General features: G+C 38.5%; 1 protein-coding gene and 1 long non-coding RNA gene across 2 annotated transcripts; one reads left to right on the top strand and one right to left on the bottom strand.

Annotated features, from left to right (window-relative positions):
* The first annotated feature begins 6,310 nt into the window (after positions 1–6,310).
* BMT2 (base methyltransferase of 25S rRNA 2 homolog) lies at positions 6,311–19,548 on the top strand. The gene is made up of 5 exons (XM_048499575.1): positions 6,311–6,586; positions 10,581–10,722; positions 14,272–14,439; positions 15,509–15,623; positions 16,156–19,548. Exons 1-5 carry the CDS (start codon positions 6,424–6,426, stop codon positions 16,783–16,785), a joined length of 1,218 nt encoding a protein of 405 aa, XP_048355532.1. The 5' UTR covers positions 6,311–6,423; the 3' UTR covers positions 16,786–19,548.
* Positions 14,947–20,593, bottom strand: LOC125434345. Its single transcript, XR_007244770.1, has 2 exons — positions 20,340–20,593; positions 14,947–15,639 (listed from the first exon to the last, which is right to left on the bottom strand). It is a non-coding gene; the product is annotated as an uncharacterized LOC125434345 (long non-coding RNA).
* Positions 20,594–20,689: the final 96 nt, after the last annotated feature.

The raw sequence follows: 20,689 nt of genomic DNA, 5'->3' as shown, positions 1-20,689 counted from the left end.
TCCAGTAAGTGTACACCTAGGAGAGAATGAAGGATGGTCCCATATAATACAATATGAGTGTTTGCAAGCACATTGGTCCATTTAGAGCAAACTAGACATGGCACTTCCAGTGAAGTTTTAAAATTAAATTTATCTTTAAACTTTGCACCTGGGGCCTGGGGTAAGAGCACCCTCTCACCCCGTCCCTGATTATTCCCTCCCTGGAGAATGCACACAATGGTAACAGGCCATGAAACAATGTAGAAAACCATTATTTAAATCAAATCTTACTGACTAGTGATTTAAATCATAATTTAAATCAATCTGATTCAAATCAAATCCACCCTGATTATTATTAATAATTATGTTATTACTATACATTCTGTACACTACTCACAGTCAGCTTCTTTTAATCTTTCTCTTCATAAGGTTTCACTTTAAAACATCTTTTCATAGACCCTTTCCACAATCTCACATTCTCTTAACTATTGTAACTTTTAAGTATAGAAAATTACAAACTTGTACAATCAAAGAGATTAGTGTAGCATTTTAATAACATGATATTTTCTATAACTGTTGGCAACTTCACTAGTTGCAGCCTGCTATAAGTCCATTTTAATTACACATGGATGCATAATGTTTTTTAAAAATCGGAAAAAGGACATTTGGGTTAAAAACCAATTTCAAAGAGCGAATATAAATTCGAAAAGGCTGGCTAATTATTTGAAAAAGAGGAAGGAGAAACAGAGAATAAAAGGTATAAAAGATGGTAGTAATCAATATATAACAGAAAATAAAGCAATAAAGAAGAAATTTGAAGAATTTTATAAAGAATTATTTAGTCTAGTCCAGAATGAAAAATATGATGAGAAACCAAAAAAGGTTTTAACTCAGGAAGAGAGAGATCAAATGCAAGAAGCTATTACACAAGAGGAAATAGCAAATGTTATTAAAGATTTGAAAAACAATAAATCCCCAGAATTAGATGGGTTTAATGCTGAGTATTATAAAGAAATGTCAGAAGTATTAATTCCAGAGATGCAGGTATTATTTAACCATATTTTAAGAGGGCAGAGGGTTCCAGAGACATGGAGGGAAACGGAAATAATAACAATTGAAAAACCAGGTCGGAATCCAGAGCAGGTAGAATCATATAAGCCAATAAGTTTATTAAACCAAGATTATAAGATTTTTGCGAAAGTATTTGCAAATAGTTTTAAAAACATCCTTCCGAAGTTAATTGGACAAGAGCAATATGGCTTTATTAGAGGTAGAGATATTTGTCACCCGTTAAGAAATGTATTAAATGTAACATTACATGGCAAATACAAAAAATATGCAATGATAAAGTTAGATGTATACAAAGCGTTTGATATAGTTAGTCATAATTATTTATTTCAAACTCTAGAAAATTTTCGGTTTGGAAAACAACTTATAAACATTATACAAGAGATTTACAAAGGAGGAAGGGCAAAAGTAAGAATTAACGACGGGTGGACAGGAATTGTAAATATTGAAAGGGGAGTGAAGCAAGGATGTCCATTATCACCACATCTGTTTATATTGGCAATGGAATTTTTGGCAGAAAGGATAAATAATAATGGAAGGATAAAAGGTTATAAAGTGAATCAAGAAGAAATAAGGTTAAACTTATTTGCAGATGATATTTTAGTAATAACAGTGAATCTGGCTGTTACAATGAAAGAATTAAAAATAATTCTAGAAGACTTTCAGAAATACTCAGGATTAAAAGTCAACATGGAGAAAACAAAAATAATGGGTGTTAATGTGGAAAAAAGACAATTAGAGAGAGGATTAGTAAAAAAGAAGATTAAATATTTGGGTATTATAATAACACATAGAAAAGAGAAGATGTTTAAATATAATTATGAAGCAAGGTGGAAAAAATATTAAAACAAATAAAAGAATGGGATAAGAAGACCTTATCGATCACAGGAAAAATCAAAGCATTAAAAATGTGTATAATGACGAAAATGTTTTATTTATTTCTAACTCTTCCATTGGAAATTAAGAAGAAACAATTTGAGGAATGGGATAGAAAGCTGAAAGCCTGGGTGTTTAATAATAAAAAACCAAGAATCATGAATAAGATTATATACATGATAAAAAATTCTTTAGGTTGGGGGATCCCAAAAATGTAAGAATATTATGAAGCATTCCAGATTAAGAGTCTGATGAGTATAAACGAGGATAATGTCGAAAAATGGGTTAAGTTTGAAAATGAAATAAATAAAGGAGTTGACGTACATGGTATCTTCAATAAAGAGTTGAAGAAAGGAAATAAAAAAGCAATAGGCCCAAGAAAGGTCTTGCTAGATATATGGGGAAAATTGAGAGGTAAATTGATGCCTGGCACCCTGGATGTGGCACCTTTGGGAAGTGTGGCTGGCAAAGAAGGAAAAAAAGGGATAAAAATATTGAAAAGAAAAGGAATTCAAATTGTGGCAAATTTGATTAGGGAAGGAGGAGAAATTATGACATTACAAAATTTTATAGAGATAGGAGGAAACGAGAACTGGTTGGTTTTGAGAGGCATTTGGGAAAGGATAATGGTTTCATGGATAAAAGGAGAATGTATAATGTCAAAATGTCTGGAACTATATGGAAAACACAAAGGGAAAATTTCAGGGCATATATACAAACATATGGCAGATGATAAGAACTCACGATAAGAACATTGAAACAAAAATGGGAGAAGGAAGGATTTCTAGACATTGGTAATACTGAAAAATTAATAGACAGTTGGAAAAATATAAAGATTGAGAAATATATGGAGTTAGAAAGAAAAGTGATATTAAAATGGTATAGAACACCAAAACAACTAGCATCTCTCTATATAAAAAGCTAACAGTGTTTTTGTTGATGACAGTATACCTCAGTAACTGCTGGGCCAATTCCTCTGAAAATTCCCAGCCACTATAGTCAGCCAGGCGAGAGTGTTTTTAGATGTTCACATACCTGAAATTTCACACCTGGCCCAGGTAAAACGCCTTTTTCCTGGCGCTCCCTGTGAAGGACAAGCAGCTGCCTGTGTGTAACTGTCACCCTTAGAATGTTCGTGCTGCTTAGAATGTTCAGATATGAGCATTGAAAACAGTACATAGGCAGTAACTCGAGTGGAAGTGAAACACATACACACACATACACATGAGGGACAGGGGAGGGAGGGAGAGGGAGGGGTGGCATGCAAGGGAAGAGAGGGAGGGAGAGGAAAGGGAAAGAGTGGGAGGCATGCAAGGGAAGAGAAGTGAGAGAGGGGAGACAGTGAAGGGTGGCATGCAAGGGAGGGGAGGCAGGGGGCCCAACATCTTGATATGACCCACCCACCCTAGCGGAGGAAAAGGGAAGGGAAGGAGGGGGAGGGGTGGCATGCAAGGGAAGAGAAGTGAGGGAAGGAAGAGAGTAAGGGGCGACATGCAAGGGACAGGAGGGAGGGCCCAGGCGCCCTAGATTCCCTGAATACTGCGGTTACAGTTAAGGAAACCAGGCACGCATTACTCAGGAGTAAGCTCAGTACAGCAACCGTGACATACTTTGAATGGTTGCGTCGCACCCCTCAGAAGGTTTCCACAGAAGCGACACCCATTGCCACCAACCAAACTTACTCCCAGGTAAAGTATCATGACCAGCCAGCCTAGATGTGTGGGAGGGGTGCCTTTCCATTCCCCCCCCAAGGAATGCGGGCACATACATAAATGACATCGCACAGTATCAGGCTGCGTGTTTGCATGAGCACGTACTGCTGGCCTCTGCAATTGATTTGCTGCTACTGTTCCTTTTCTATTTCACCACAATAAGCCACAGCAACGCGTGGCTGGGCCCCACTAGTATATGATAAAAGGACTTAGTTCTAAATGCTGGCACTGTGGAGACCAAGAGGCATATTATAGCCATATGTGGATAGAATGTGCAGAAGTGAAAAAATTTTTGACAACTGTATTAATATATATCGAGAAACTGGTGAAGATAAATATTGATTTAAATAATGACTTAATGTTCATGGGTGTAATGGAAGACAGAAGGGTGGATAAACAAGATAGTTATATGTGTAAAATAATAATTAAAGCAGCCCATGCAACAATAGCCTTGGGCTGGAAAGAAAAGAAAAAATGGACATTTCAGAAATGGTTAGAATATATCTGGGAACAAGTGACACTTGATATTTTCCATATACTAACCAAAAATAAGACATGGCAAGATCTCCCTAGATGTGTGCCTTATGCTGCGTTGTGCATAGAGATGGGCCAAACAACTCTCAAAACCTTGGCATGGATAAGGGCCATAAAATATTGGCTGCATATACATTTTCTAGTGGGATCCAATAGCTATATTCCCTCTCTGTTATCAGATCACTTTATTTCAGAATGGTATACTTTGATCTTTAGAAAGGTTGAAGCTATTGGTTTCCCCTTGGAATCACTCCTTATGCTCACAAAGGTGGAAGCCTTCAGACTAGTTAAGAATAGGCTCTTGGATCTTGATTTTCATAATTTGACTCTTGCTGCCAAGACAACCTGTTCTCTGACTACATTATTAATCCCATGCGAGCGTGGAATTATGACAGCATATCTTCGTCTGCTGATTAATCCTACCCAGAGGAGAGCCTTGGCTACTGCAAGATGTAATGTGCTGCCATCAGCTCTGCTGGAGGGAAGATTTAAGAATATGGAACATTCTAAAAGAGTTTGTTCATGTGATATGACTATGGTTGAAAAACTTGACCATTCTTTGTTTCTATGCCCTAAATACAATAAGATACGCATGAAATTCCATGAATTCCATTTTCTTGCAATGTTCTCAGTGGCATGAGTGTTATAAGATACCCAATCTCCTGAACAGCTCTGATGTGCTCTTTTGTGAAACTGTTGCAAATTTTATACTGGAAATTAGTAGTTTTAACTGCATTTCTTAACCTTGTTTTGTTTTAAAATTTTGTCCTGTTTTATATGCCAATAAAGGCTTGTGTTGTGTTGTGAGTGACATGGCAAGATAGAATGAAATTTTGAAGATATGGATAATATATGTGGACTGGATGAAAGAAGCTCGAGTCAATGAAGAAATATGGGAGAAGAGGCTACAGAGAATGAACTTACTGCTGTTTGTGTGACAAAACTATGAAGAAGAAGTAATGGGGGGAGGGAGAAAAGGGGGGGAAGTATTGTTTGAAAATGTATGAAGAAGGAAATTACTATAAACTGTAAAATTCAAATGAAACAATAAATTTTTTTAAGTTTTTAAAAAATCTATCCTTTCAATTATCTCTACAAACAATTCCTGCCCTCCAGTTATTTCCTGAAACACTCCTCTCTTCAGCATACTACGCATGAACTGACTAGTAAGCAGCATTAAATAGCAACTGACAAAGTAGTGATTCTGAACAAAACATGCATACTATTTTGAGTGGCAGCAAGACAGGGAGGACAGTTTGGACAGGGTGGGTGTTTGGAAAACGTGCTATTTTTTTATGTTCTGATAGATGAGCAAAACTTTCACACAATAGACATTTGCTGAAAATTGGTCATACCGGTAGCTTGTGGCTCAGGAATCATAAAATTATAAAAATAAAATTACAAGAAAAAAAACTTGGATAGCTGGATAAGGCGAGTTATGATGAACTTAAAACAGTAATTTGCAACAGAAAACCGTCAGTATGCCTTAAGAAAGTCGGAACCATAGACCGAAGAAGGGAAATTGCCACTCGTTTGTGTGTACCCTTCCCCCATCTTTCTTATTACTGCAGTATGGGAAAATAAGCTTGTGTCTGTTCAGATCCAGGCGTAAGTGATCTCATCTTTCTCTACTATCAGTTCTAATAGCTGATTCATTAATAATGACGAGATACACCCGAATTTGAAAGAGCATTAGATCCTAATCAGTCACATCCTTCTAAGTCTACTGATTTTAAACCACAAGTAACGTTGCAAAGAAATATTTCTTTGGAGCAAGCCTTCTTGATTCGGAACAAACTTACTAAGGATTGCTCTCTGTTTCCAAAAAAACCTTGAAAAAACCATTTCCTAGGAGTATCTACTATCAAATTACATTTTCTTAAACCCCACACTCTCTGAGGAATTCAGGATGGTGATGCACGTTCAGTCCTTTCTACTGCCCGTTTCTACGGAACTGTCACTTTGAGAAACACGCCAACAAGACTTGCGTCCAGGTTTAGATGAAAGCGAAAGGGAGAACCTCGAGTGATCTATCAACAACTGCTGCTGCTGCTGCTGAAGGCGACGAGCGGCTGAACTACATTTCCCAACAAGCCACAGGGAGAGGAGGTGGGTCACATGATCACGGCAGCAAACCTGAACCTTGTCTGCCATGCCGTAGAGAGAGAGCCCTGCGGCTGATGCCGCCGCCCCCTTTGGAGCAGCAGGACGGGAGCACGAAGGGGAGGAACAGAGGGGGCGGAGCACCATCGTCATGGAGTCCGAGCCTTGGAGCCGGCTTGGGGTCCCCGCTGAGGCCTCGACCCCTTTCCCAGCCCGGCCTCAGCCCCGAGAACAGGAGCGGAAACGGCAGCAGGAGAAGCTCTCCGGGGTGGTGAAGAGTGTCCATCGGCGCCTGCGCAAGAAATACCGCGAAGGTAAAGGGTGGGGGATGGGGTTGGCCTTTTCTGCCCCGGGGTGTAGGGAAGGGGTCGCCTCTGTGTCCTCCATCAGGTAGTTGGGACGGTGAGGTTAACCAGCCACTCCCCCCTCGCCTTCCTAGGGCTGGGGAAGGAAGCTGGGCCGGGCACCGCCTCCTTTCCGCTCTGGGGCTCCAGCTCTTCGGGATCTGTGACGGGGATGGCGGGTGTTGTGACCCTTGGGAGAAAGGCTTCTCAGGGGCGGACAAGTATGGCTGGTGGCCTGTTGAGGTTCCCCCAGCTGCTCCTCTTTCTCCTGTTTTGTAAGAGTATGTCTTACTCTTAAGGGCACTGGTTGTCTTAATTTGGCACTTGATGGGCTGCTTGGAGTGGAGACAGTTGACCACTTTTTCCTCCCCCTCCCAAAATGCTATCTCAAGGACATTCATTGAAGCTAGTAGACAATATGCTGGACGGGCAAAAGGAAATGCTTCTTTACACAATGAGTAATTAAAATGTCACTGTCAGAGGGTGTAGTGATGGTCAGAAAGGGAGATTGGACAGATTCGTGGAAGATAGGTCTAACAGTGGCTACTAGCCATGTCGACAAAAGGGAGCCATCACAGAAGCAGGTGATGCTGAGCCAGAGGCAAGAGTGTGGGGTAGACTGTGGGCAGAAATGTTGTAAGGAGGATCTGGAATTAGCATGACCCTCCCTTCAAACTCAACTGCCCTTCATTGAGTTCACTAGAATAACGTAGCCTAAGATTGCACTGTTAGAGAGTCGTTTTACCTTCCCCTGCCCCTGGGCTGCCTATCTGGCTATATGTGTTATTTTTGAACATCAATATGCAAAAGAAATATTTCATTTTTAGAGATATTTCACCCATGAATATATGCTGATGTGTACAAATGTGGCAACCATTAGTTTATTTTTTCACAGGGTTTGGTGCAGGTCTGCAGAAAAAGGCTTCCCTTCCTGCTGCTCCAAAGGGGAGGGGGTGGCATCAGCCGCAGGGCTCTAATGTCATGTGCCAAATATTAACAGCCTGTACTTGGTAAATATTAAAGGTGGTGATGGCTCCAGGGAAGAAAAATCCCTGCTTTTCCAATGATGACCAGGGATTTTCTGTTTGCAGTCCTGATGGTTTTTAAAATGATATGTAAATCATCATCCATTTGAATAAGGTATAAACATCTGCTTTGTTTGTGGTGTGTGGATCAAACAGGAGGGCTGCATTTTTCAGTGGACTGTGTTCAAGTACCTCACTGCTTTGGATAAAAGAAATTGCTCTCCTGTTTGAGTTTCTGTCTTGATGATCTTATTTCTGATCCTTGATAGTTGTGGCAATATATTCTCCAGCAGTGCCATTATAACTTTGCTCCTATGTCTACTCAAGGGTCTGTGATACTTTCCCCATATATATATGGAAAGATGATGGTTCTATAAATATTACAATTGCTCTATTCGAGAATCTGTTACTTACAATGAATCTCATGTTTCTGTGTTGTTGTCCCCCTCTTCACCATTTGGGGCAATAAGTGACTGTTTGAAATAAAAGATGTTCTGGAAACTCTAAAGGGCTTCAGCCTATATTATCTTAATTGAGTGGCTGTCTCTCAGTTAGAATTTTTCTGCATTTTTCTTGCAAAGTAGTAATACAATTTAGATACCCAGGTGGATAATAAGAAGCACTTGTTAGCAATATTTCCTATTTATTTTATTTTTCTGTGCAAGACAAATTATTTTAAGGTGCATGATCCTATCTGGAGCATTATGTTCAGCTGTGGGTATCATAGTTCAATCAGGATTCCAATAGGGCTGTTTTACTTGATAGTGAGATTTATGAAGAAAGGTTTATGGAAATATCTGTGTAGAACTTAGATATATATGGAGAAAATATTTATGTAGAAAGATGTGTCAATGATTTCCAGATTCTAACATGTCAGAAAATTTTGGATGTCTAAAATGTCAGAAAAGGGACGCCACTTGGGTCCATGATCCACTGTGTTATATCAAAATAGCAAAGGGCTTCAGAATCATTTGCAAAATCAAATGGCAATATGATGCAGACTTAAATTGAGTCCAGCTGTTGATCTATCTAGTGGCTCTCCAAAGTCTTAAATGGAGGCACTGTATAGCATCACTGCCTGATGCTGGATAGCCTTGCCTGCAGAGCTTCAGTAGCCTACTTAGGAACTGCTGTACTAGAGTTTAGTGAGGAAAGGCTGGACTGGCATCTGTCAGATTGAATCCAGGACTGCAGGACATCCTACACCAGGGCTGTCAAACATGTGTTCCAGAGTCTGGATCTGGCCCACGAACCAGCTGAAGCAAACTGCGCCCCTCTTGATCTGGCCTGATAAGTCCACTACAGGCTTGCTGATTGGTTGTAATTTTCCTCTTAAGTGCTTGATGTATTGTATGTTTCTCTAGCTTAATCTCTATTATGTATTTCTGGTATACCATAAAATCTGTTAATAAACCCTTAATATCCGTGCTGCTTATTTTGAGTATTTTGTTGGATGCCTCGAGGAAGGGGAATATGGGATTAAACCTGTCAAATTCTTGCATTCAAAGTTCTCAGAGTCTAGCAACCATTCTTTTATCATTCAGTGTCATATCATTCTTTTATCATTTATCAATATCATTCTTTTATCATTTACTGACTCCTACCACTTATGAGAAAAGCAAGTTGCTTAAGTAATTACTGCTGCTGTCTGATTCACTGTAAACCAAGCTTAAATGAACCAAAATTAAATTAAACCTAAAATAAAAGTAAAAAAACAGTAGATGATGGCTGACATCTGAGAAGAGTATACATAGTAGGCAGTAATACTGTAGTTTAAGTGCCATGGATTTAGCTTGTTTCTGTTATGTAAAATAAATTGTGATTGCCAAGGTTTTAAAAATTAGTATCTTTCTGTTGGTGCAGTCATGTGTACTAGACTTGAACTGGGCAGAATATCAGTAAGTTATTCAGAAGAAATTGTGCTGCTTTCCAGTATCAATTACATCAGCATAAATTTTAGAAGATTCAGGAAACATGGCTAGAACAAACTTTAAACTTGGAAAGTAAACAGTTTCTTCTTAGTAACTTGATATTGTCTGCCTAATAAGAAAAACAAGCAAAATTTTCCGTGTGTGGAGAAGGCTCTGGGAAGAAACAAGAATGAACATGAACTATTTCTACAAGTGGGTATCTTCACTTCAACAGAATTATTGAGTATGTGGTTTTTCTTGCATGAACTTAAAAGCCAAGAACAGAAATGAATATAACATGGGGAGCTCTCTACCTGCCTTCTCCTTTAGATTATTCTCCTTTGCTCCCATTCTCAAGAGAGTCTTGGGGCAACAGCCTCTGGGCAGGAGTGATAAGAGTTCTGTTATGTGCAGTGTAGAGCAGTTGTCATTTAGTTAAGTGGTATTTTACTTTCATATCCCAAATTACTTTACTCTGTATTTACCTGTAAGTCTGAATACATTGTCTAAAAATATTCAAAATGTGCCAGGCAGAAAGAAGTTCACCAAAATTTTTCTCTGAATTTCTTTTGTGGGAAAGGCTGCTTTGAAAGTCAGTTTCAAAAGCTGTAACCATTTATAGTCTTTGGTGAACTGGTATCCAAGGTTATCTTACTACTCAAAAAGAAGTGGAGGAAAGCAGTATTTTTGGAAACAAATTCATATAACAGCATGGTTAGGACTTCAGCATTCATTAACTTTTATAATATGTTCAAATGGGATTTCTAGTAAATGTTTCATACCATCCTTCTTTCTTCATGATTAAACTATGACCCAAACTGTATTTTTCTAGGGGCAATGTGAATGTGACATATGTTAAGTAGATAACTTATGTTATCTCAGTTGCAGTTCAGTTAAATTATCTGCATTGGGAAGAATTACTTGCTCTTCCTCCATTGACGTGAATTCTTGTGGCATAGCCCTGTCTCTGGGTTTGATCACCACACTCATTATTAATCTCCATCTCTTGCTTGCCATCTTTTTGTTTAGTGGGAGACTTTAATAAAATCTGGCGAGAACATTGTGAGGATGAGGAAACTCTCTGTGAATATGCAGAAGCAATGAAAAGCCTCGCAGATAATCATTGGACTAAAACCTATGAAGGAGAGGGGCGAATTGAATGGTGTTGCAGGTAAGGCTTTTCATTGTCTTCATGGGATAATATATGAACTTTTTGGTGTGATCCTGCAGCCCCAATCTATATTTGTGAACTGTTTATGCTTGCTGAGCTACACACGTTTTGGTGTATAGCAGATTTCAGAGTTCAAGTATCTGACTTTTACTGAAACAATATTTGCATCTCAGCATCTAAAATGTACAGCCCATAAAAAGGCGTAGAAGCTAAGATTTTTTGTACATTTCTTTTCCTGCTGAATTTTGTTTGGACTATGAGGCAAGCGGTAGGTTCAAGCATGGATTACAAGTGTGCCTGAATATGTGGCACATAAACAATCTTGGTTCTATTCATGTAGCAGGGAAAATAGATCTCGTTTACAGTTTCTGGAGCAGATGTGGCCAGCAGTGCTATATACTTGGATTTGTGGATATCATTGTAAAGTAGTGTAGAAGGGTGCTATACTGAATGCAGTTTACTATACAGTTTACTATACAGTTTACACTTACTATACTGAATGCAGTTTAATTTAAAGCATCTGCATTTCAGAATCAACTGTTTAACTGTTGATTCTGGCTAATGAATGAAATGAGGAATAATATTGAATGGGAGGCTTATAGAAGTGTAAATAGGAAGTTGCTTCAGAAAAACCCACTGAGGACACAAGTTCCAGGAAAAAAATAGAACAGAGATGGGCAGGAAGAGAACATTGAAAACCCAACAGAGCCAGAAGCATTCTACAAGGAAGCATACTTTTTAAAATTAGGGACACTGCATGAATTGCATGGTACAGGTAACATAGGAATCCAGCATCCTTGATTGCTATATAAATCCATGTTGCAGTATTGATGCATTATGCATAGTTCTGATGATATCCACAGATATGGTAGTACATAACCTGAAATTCATACTCTGGTTTGTGGATGAACCTAATTGGAATTTAACTCCTCTCCAGCTTGTCCCCTTTCTCCTGGAACTGCAGAAGGATTTAATACCGCGTGTCATTTTAGTCATGTTTGTTACTTCCATCATTTTCTATATTTAAGCAGCATTCTAGAGAAATGGCTTCTGCTTAACATATCTCTTCTCAGCCCTTGAATTGCAGAAAGTCTTGGAATTTGAATTCACCATGTAGAATCATTTATTTTTGAGTACACTGATCTGAATTTTGGATTTCAAAATGTTGTGTGTCTTTCTAAGGAATGTGATGGAAGTCAATTAAGGAAAGAATATATGTGTTGCAGGATAACATTTCTCTGTACAAAGCACAAACTGTAGTCCACAGAGACCTGCTCAAAGCCTCTCTTGATTTCTAAACTTTTAGCAGATGATTCTTGTTCCATGTGTTCTGCAAGAGACATAAAGTTCCCTTAAGTGAACAGACTGTGCTAGGATTGAAAAGATCATCTGTAGAGCTGAAATTAGCAGTCCAACCCAGATATGGGGAGGGTAAATTCACTTTTCAATCTAACACAGTTGCTGGCGCAAGTGGTAGCAACTGGTGGAAGGGTAGATACATTAAGCAGCTGGGAGCTGCATGGCTCTCTGTCACCCAACCCCCAGAAACAGTTGCCATTTCCCAGTCCTGCCAGCACAGGACAATACTCCATTCCACCAGCCTTTCAACCCAAGTACATCCCCACCAGAGGGGACACATTTGGCATAAGTCCATTTAAGGCTATGAGGAATTCTCAGGTGTCTGGGGTTTTTCTTCTTCTTGGCGCCTTCCTGTGCTACCTGCATGCTCTGGAGGTGGTCCTGCAGCAGCGCTGCCTCAACCACCTGGAGATCAGAATTGGGCTGTATCACTGATCTTGACACTGGAAACAAAGGGGAAGCACCAGTAATAGGAAAACACCACTCAGTACCTCCAAGATGCAATTAAACTTCAATAATTTCTGGTGTGTTTCAGCTCTCTTCCCTAAAAGCATGTATTAAGAAGTCTAAAGAAACACAAAGCTTCATGTCTAACTGTACATTATCGTATGTACTCAGGACAACACATATAAACTTCCTTGAATGTGTGAACAGGATTTAAGTCCAGGTTCAAACAGAGGAGATTGAATACTGCATACCCAGTGATTTGGGATTAGAACAGATGTCTCTACACAACAAGCTTAGGAAAGAAAACAGATGATATAATTGGTCAAAATTATCAGTGATGGTTTAGAGGAGAACCTGAGTTACAGTCAGAACAGTAGTTTAGTACCATGCAGCACAAAATGTCAGAATGGCATCAACGCATATTTACCATTATGAAACAGTGCATACCTCAGAATCAGGAAACAGCAATAAATAATTAGCAGTAAGAAAGCTGATAGAGAAAGGAAAATGTTACCTAAACATTTTCTGGTTGGGGATCACTGGGGTGTCTTAGTTTCATTGGTCCCCTGACTGGTACTGTGGCCTGAAGGGAGGTCTGAGGATAGGTGCTTGCATGGGCCAAGCAAGCAATCCAGAAGCAATTCCAGGTAATAAATTCAGAGGGAATGAAGTTGTGTCTGATCAGCATCTGAGCTATCAGGGCAGTGGCGTATCTTCAATGGAAATACAATAGGTATGTGTACTACGTACTAAATTGGTATACAAAAAAACGCGCAGTACACTGGCTGGCAATTACTGGAACTCAAATATATTGAATCACTTGTTTAAACTAGGGAGCCCAGATTCTCTTTTTAATCCACCTTAAAGGGAAAATCTGGGGTCCCCAGTTTAAATAACATTGAAAGTGATGCTATTTCTCCCAACTGGAGGGACTGGATACAACACCATTAAATGTTTTCACAGCAGTAATGAAACATTTTGAAAGCATTTTCAAGTTGTTTTCAAAAAAATTATTTTGAAAGCATTTTAAAATCTTTTTCAAAAAAATTATTTGTGTGGCATGGCCCATTGCTGTGTTCAGATCTGTGAGTTGGGGCATGTTCTATAATGTGATGGTGACTTTGAAATGATCTGGTGTAAAAAATCATTGTTTGGTCACAGTGGAGGAGGGCGACTGCCCATGGGGGGGCGCAAAACTCAGATTTTCTCCCCAGGCTCCATTTTCTCTAGATACGCCTCTGTATCAGAGCACACAAGTAGGAAGCAAGCAAGCTTGCAGGCACATACATATGTATGAGGAGAGTATAGTGTACCATTTGGTATTGGGGAGGAGATCAGTTACAATGATCAAGTACAATAGAAAAACTTGATTTTGCTGCAAGCTTGCCATGAAGATGGAAAGTCTTCTGATTCGTGCAGAAGGAAGGAAAGTATGAAGCTGAGGCTAGTTTCTTTAGTCAGAGGAGCAGGTGAGAGATTAGAGAGAGATTTGGGTAATCCAAACAAGAACTGGCCAGTCATTGTCACAGATTTAATCATCCAGAGTGGCTCTATTCTTTCCTCATAACTCCTGGCAGACCATTTCAAATCTGACCAGGTACTATTCAGAATGTTAGTGTGTGATGTCAACAAAAGAGTCATATCAGTATTGGCAACCGTATCCATACATCATTTAGAATGTTGTAGTCTTTAGAAAATAGAGTAAATATTGTATGAAAATTGTTATATCTCCAACTTTTTTAGTGTGTGTCGAGAATATTTTCAAAATGGCGGTAAAAGGAAAGCTCTTGAAAAAGATGAGAGACGAGCAGCTCTTGCTACGCAAAGTACTCAAACCACAAGTGTTCACCTGACTTCAAAAACAGAGAATTCTTCAGAAAACTCCATAAATTCAACATCTTTAGTGGATGAGTATGTGTTTTGTACTGGTTGGGATTGAAGTTGTGTATATCATTATTTGAATTTAGCATTACAGCCAAACAGTGGGTATGATCCTTCAAAAGCCAATTTTAAGTCCTATTGATTTCAAGGCAAAACAAAGCATTGTAACCAATAGAACTTTTAAAAGTTTCACTTAAACTGGCTTAATAGCCACACCCTCTGTCCAGCAAACTGTGCAGTTATTTGATATGTGCTGAGTGGTTTAACTGAATTCATAACACAGGCACTAAACTACTTTGCCCAGAATTTTTGTGGAAGAACCCATGGCAACGAAAACTTGTATTTTACATATTCCTTGGGCATGACATTGGGTCGGACTTAAAATGTTTCTCTACTCAGCATTTAAATGCTGAATAGTACTATTGATAAATTACATATAAGCTAATATCGAATACTTCTAATGTATTTTATAGTAATACACAAATGTCCATTAAACTAAATCACAATTTGCAATATAACATGGTCTTAAACTTGATATTTCTGTACCAACCATGTGATAAATTTATTCAGATGCTGTACTTCTGAATGATACTTGAAGAGTCTTAAATTTAAGAATGTGCTGAACAGCCTGAAGGAATTAATTTTTGAATAGAATAAAACTACAGTTGATAGGAAAAAATGTCCTCTGAACTGTGTTGGTATCTTTAAAGTTCAGCTGTATTATTGACATTGTTTCAAGCATAGAAATTCTGGTGGCCCCATAAAGTTTGAAGGTTGGGTCTGATTAACTAGTTTTATTCATTCTTGTCCAATTCTCTTCCTTTTTACAGCTCCCAACCTTGTGTGGCTTTTGTGCAAGTAATTCCCATTTTAGGGTTGTCAAACGGGACCCCATCTTCCTTTTTCTCCAGAAGAAATGTTGGTTGGATTCAAACTAACAACTTTTTAAAAAACTGACAAAGAGTAGCACACAATTCAAATAAAATTGATGTCACTTCATACAACTGCAGTTAAAACATGTGTCCTACATTGCGCAAACCACATATCTACAATGTGCTTTAAAAAGGTGACTTCATAAACTGAATTGTTTTCTGTTTAGGTTGCTGCATCCTTCAGGGAAGATCAGGTTACTTGATGTTGGCAGCTGTTTTAATCCATTTCTGAAGTTTGAAGAATTTTTGACTGTTGGCATTGACATAATTCCTGCAGTTGAGGTATGAAATATTGACACTGTATGCAAACAAAAAAAAATCAGAAATCAGGGTTGACCTGTGCACAGAGTGTTAGGTTGCAGTACTGTAGTCCAAGCTCCGCCCACAACCTGAGTTCAATCCTGATGAAACTTGGTTTCAGGTAGCCAGCTCAAGGTTCACTCAGCCTTCCAGCCTTCTGAAGTAAGTAAAATGAGTACTCAACTTGCTAGGGGTAAAATGGCAATGGCTGAGGAAGGCAATGGCAAACCACTCTGTAAATGTAGTCTGCCTAGTAAACATCATGAGGTGATGTTTCCCTGTGGGTCAGTAATGGTAAAGTAACCTTTACCTAAAGTAAAGTAACCTTTACCTTTTTTCCTGTTGTTACTCAGAAAAGACCATTACATTTCACAGTTCAGTGATCTTTTGTTAAATCCCTACAATGCTCATGTGTTCTGTGACACTTTATGCTTCAAATGTATGCCTTTTATGTATCCAGCTTGTATCCTGAAAACACATAATTACATAACCACCTCTGTGCTTCTCCCTCTAGAGTGTCTACAAGTGTGACTTCTTAAACCTTCAGATTCAACAGCCTCTTCAGCTGGCACAAGATGCCATAGATGCTTTTTTGAAGCAACTGAAAAATCCTATAGATTCTCTCCCTGGGGAATTATTCCATGTTGTTGTCTTCTCCCTCCTTCTCTCTTACTTCCCATCACCTTATCAACGATGGATATGTTGCAAAAAGGCCCATGAACTTCTTGGATTGAATGGTTTGCTGCTTATTATCACTCCTGACTCTTCCCATCAAAATCGCCATGCTATGATGATGAAAAGTTGGAAAATTGCAATAGAATCCCTGGGCTTTAAACGTTTCAAGTATTCAAAGTTTTCTCATATGCATCTCATGGCATTTAGAAAGATCTCACTTAAAACTACTAGTGACTTAGTAAGCAGAAACTACCCTGGGATGTTGTATATCCCTCAGGATTTCAACAGTATTGAGAAAGAAGAATTTTCTGACCATTCTTGTTATGTCCGATCAGATGCTGAAGATGAACAACTTGCGTACAGCTTCATGGAACTTCCAGATGCTCCTTATGATTCTGACTCTGGGGAGAGCCAGGCTAGCTCAGTCCCTTTTTATGAGCTAGAAGATCCGGTTTTACTTTTAAGTTAACATTAAAAAATCTGCTTCAAAGTCTAAATTCCCTTTACTATAAAACTAAATTTGGCATACTGACATCTACTCCCAGACAAAAAAGGAAATGCAGAATGTGTTATTTTTTTCTACTGAGATATTTTAAAATTTATTCTTGTATTGAGAATTTGAAGTATGTGTGTCATGCAGAATGGCTCATGTCATAGCATAAACAGGGTTTACTCTAGTGTTTGTATCACTGATAGGTGCAGGTTTTTTTCTTCCAATGCTGTGATTTTACAAAATATGCTGTCTTGATGATATTTTTAACCTGTTGATAAGGTTGTGATCACTCTGGCCTTTTCAGAAGACTATACAGAAAAAGCTAATAGGCACTGGTAATGAATATCAAAGTAAAATATTTGAAAAGCTTGGCTGGCTTTTTAAAAACTTGAATGAAAGACAAAGATTCTTAAATTAACTAATCTGGTAAAAGAAAAATGTCTGCAAATTAGCTCTACTTTGTTTCTTTGGATTGGAGATTATCCTCTTTCCATTGGGGTGCTTCAAATGATGCAGAAAACACACATAGTGGTTGGGCTTAAATAGTTTGATAACTTCAGAGCTAGAATATTTTTGCCCCTTTATGTTTGCAGTGATACCGCTTATCCACTCTATGGATTTTCAAGCTATTTTATATTTTTTATTGTTGCATAGTGTTCTGTCCAAATATATATATATAGGGAACTAAAATGTGAAATCTACATATTACTGGAGTCTTAATCCTGTAAATAGTTACCAATGAAAAGTCAAAAGTGCTCCAATGCGTAAAAAATAAACCACTCTGCATTATATTTCTTATACAGCATGCTCTAAAATTTGGATGCTAAGAATTCCTTGAAACAATTTTGTTTAAACTGAATTTAATTTTTAATAATGCACTTCTTTACTTAATTAATACAAGTGAATCAGTTCACAGGTCTAAATTCAGACCAAGAGCTGAAAGAGAGAAATTAGCTTCATAGTATCCAGAACAGCAAAATTATGTTAGCCAGATGTTGATGCACAGTCAATTGCCATTTCAGAAGTGCCACTACAGTTTTTTTAAAAAAACTTTTTATACTCCTACCAAAACTGCACTGAAATTTCACAATTAATTTCTTAATTTGCTTTTTCATACTTTATTCTTGGTTTTATACACGATTTCATATATTATAGGGTCACTTTATATTTAAGCATAGTTTTTGTACCTCTTGCATGTAACAGGTTTTTTAAATAGCCCCTGAATAACCAAATTTGATTACTGCCTTAGCTATTAATACAATTGTATTTGAAAACAAATCATAACTATAACATTTCTATCATTCTGACAAGGGCAGGCTGATCCAGCCATATATTTGAGCACACAGTAAGCAGAACAGCATCCAGTACTTGGAAAGTAAAGTGAAGCTGTCCCACAGTGTAATCCTGTGCAGAGGAACTCTTCATAGATTTATTTGTACTGCCAATCTGCCTGTTTTTCCCTTTTTTCCATTCTACCATTTTCTGCAACCACAGCTGTTCATAGGCACTAGACCACCTGTAGCATTAAGTAATGGCTCTTGCAAATAGCCTTGCTAGGCAGCTATGAAAACTTTTTTATACAACAATTCTGTTCGCAGTAATTATTCTGGTGCAAGGTGGAGCTGCTCCTTCAAAGGTACTCATGTTGACTTCCAGTGCAATAGAGTGAGTTTTCTCCCTTTCTCTAGTAGTGGGAGTCCAGCGTCTTATCCTGTAGTTTATTATATATTACAAGGTGATAGGCCTTTAGTCTTGCATAAAAAACTGTCACTGAAATAAATTTTATTTTGCTGTCACTTTAAATGAAATGTTGCAATATGAGCTAAATAGACTAGGTGGTATCAGCAGCTGGTAGTCCTCTGAGGAGGACCATCTTTGCCATCCCACCATTGCCAACTCCACAGGCAAAAGGATGGTAGATGAGCTTGTGCCCTTGAGAATAGCACTAGCGGCCAATCTTGCAGGGCTAGGTTTGGCTCCTTGACCCATCATGTCCACTGTATTATCAACTGGACTTCCAACAACAAAAAGTAGTTGCTGACCAGGTAAATAGATGGTCTACATTTAATGTGAAAGACTTTTTACTGAACTAAACTTTTTAAAAAATGCTGAAATAATTAAAGTTAATGTGTGCTACCTCTCTCATTTGAAAAAAAAATACCGTTTACTCATTCTCCAAAATGTGTATGATGTGCTTTTATTAATATTAGAGAAAACTTGCCAAGACCCCTTGGCATTAATGCGTTTGTTATGTGTGTGCTAACATTTGTTTTCCTGTTCATTCAAATTATCTTATACCGGACTCCATGTCATGGTTAAATGTAGGTGAAATAGTTTAAAATTTGAACGGTAGAAGTCTACCAGTAATATCACCAGTGGGTTGATGAAATTGTTGTGGGTCCTTCACAAGGGGAGTAACTTCTTTTTTTTCTGTTTTGAAATGTAGATATTTCTTCCAGAGTGGGCCCCCCCCCCCCCCGCCCGAATATTATGTAAGGCTGTAATTACTTAAATAAGGGACTTCCTGCTATGCTTTATTGGATTGTTACTATGATCTTGCTTGTAGTGTTTTCAGGATGGCTGACTAGGTCTGGAAGACTTCTCAAGCTCCACCTTGGGCAAAGGAAGATACACCCAGTTCCATACAAGGAAGAAAGAATACTACCAACTTTTGCATTTGTTTTTCATTTGTTTTCCTAAGGGTTTTTTGTGAAAAAGCTCATTAAAAGTATGAACAACTTTGTGTGTTAGTGATGTGAAGTGCATTTTATCATGTGGCACTACATAGTCTTGCAGAAGGGAATACTTTGTACAGAGTACTATCATTCCCAGAGCTGTTTCCCATATTATGGATGGTTGGCCACTCCAGGTTTATATACAACTTTTTGGATAAGCTTTAACCACCAGCTTATCAACCACCAACATTACATTGTTTGGCTCCTTTTGTTTTGAAGGATTCATTTCAAGGCTTTACAAAATGTTATTTTTTTCCTATGTTGTGCATTAATACAGGAGAACACTAATTTTGCACCATGAATGGAAATGTGCATTCTTAACTGGATTCAGATGCCACCAGTTTTTATAAGGACTTCCACTGTCCCATTGCTTAATTGAACAAATTTAAGAGGCATAGTTGAGCATCTGCCTCAGTTGTCACCTGGTGCATTGCTACTGTCAATTTCAGTCAAACTTTTCAGTAGAAGCTTTTAAAAGAAACTTTTGGTCTCTGTATCTTAAAGAAAAAAAGCTTAATGAATGCTGGAGTAGCTATAACGTTCTGAGGAGTCGTTTTCATTTAGTTAAAAATAAAACTTGCTCTGCCAACCTAGCAAGGAAACTGTACAATGCTCCAAGTCGATGATCTTGATCAGCTTTGCTTCCCTGAACAGCCAAATAGGAAAGCATTAAGTGTTTTGTTTTTTAAAGATGTTTATTTGGAAAGGAAATCTGCGTTCTCAGCGGTTGCTGACGCTTAGTAGTTACGATGTCATGAAAAGCCACAGATGGTAAAAAATTTTCTCGACCCTTACTTTGCCCTCCAATGAAAGAACTTGGTCCACGCTCGGAATCACTGCCTCTGGAAGGATGCGATGCTTCGAAACGTCAAGAACAGCAGCACTAACGCCCGCCTGCCTTCCGTACGAAAAGTGGGCCAGTTTGTAAAGCGAAAATCGCGCCGAAAATCGTGGCAAAGTTTGTAAAGCGAAAATCGCGCCGAAAATCGTGGCAAAGTTTGTAAAGCGAAAATCGCGCCGCCGACCGTTAGAGCCAACTGCAGAGGAGCGCATCATATTCGACCTGAAACGGAGCCTTTGTAACCCCAGGCCCAGCTTTCCTGCTGGGACCCTAGGTAGTTTCTGCCTTCCCGAGGAGAACGAAG

This window comes from Sphaerodactylus townsendi, linkage group LG06 (genome assembly GCF_021028975.2).
Source record: "Sphaerodactylus townsendi isolate TG3544 linkage group LG06, MPM_Stown_v2.3, whole genome shotgun sequence".
Classification (NCBI taxonomy): Eukaryota; Metazoa; Chordata; class Lepidosauria; order Squamata; family Sphaerodactylidae; genus Sphaerodactylus; species Sphaerodactylus townsendi.
The sequence above is the reverse complement of the archived record's forward strand: the minus strand, read 5'-3'. Positions and strand labels throughout refer to the sequence as shown.

What these genes read in the sequence shown, in the direction of transcription:
- BMT2 (XM_048499575.1), top strand. Translation starts at nt 6,424, where the DNA reads ATGGAGTCCGAGCCTTGGAGCCGGCTTGGGGTCCCCGCTGAGGCCTCG. An exon ending in CGAATTGAATGGTGTTGCAG is followed by an intron (nt 10,723 to 14,271) that starts GTAAGGCTTTTC and finishes CAACTTTTTTAG; the next exon opens with TGTGTGTCGAGAATATTTTC. An exon ending in ACATAATTCCTGCAGTTGAG is followed by an intron (nt 15,624 to 16,155) that starts GTATGAAATATT and finishes TTCTCCCTCTAG; the next exon opens with AGTGTCTACAAGTGTGACTT.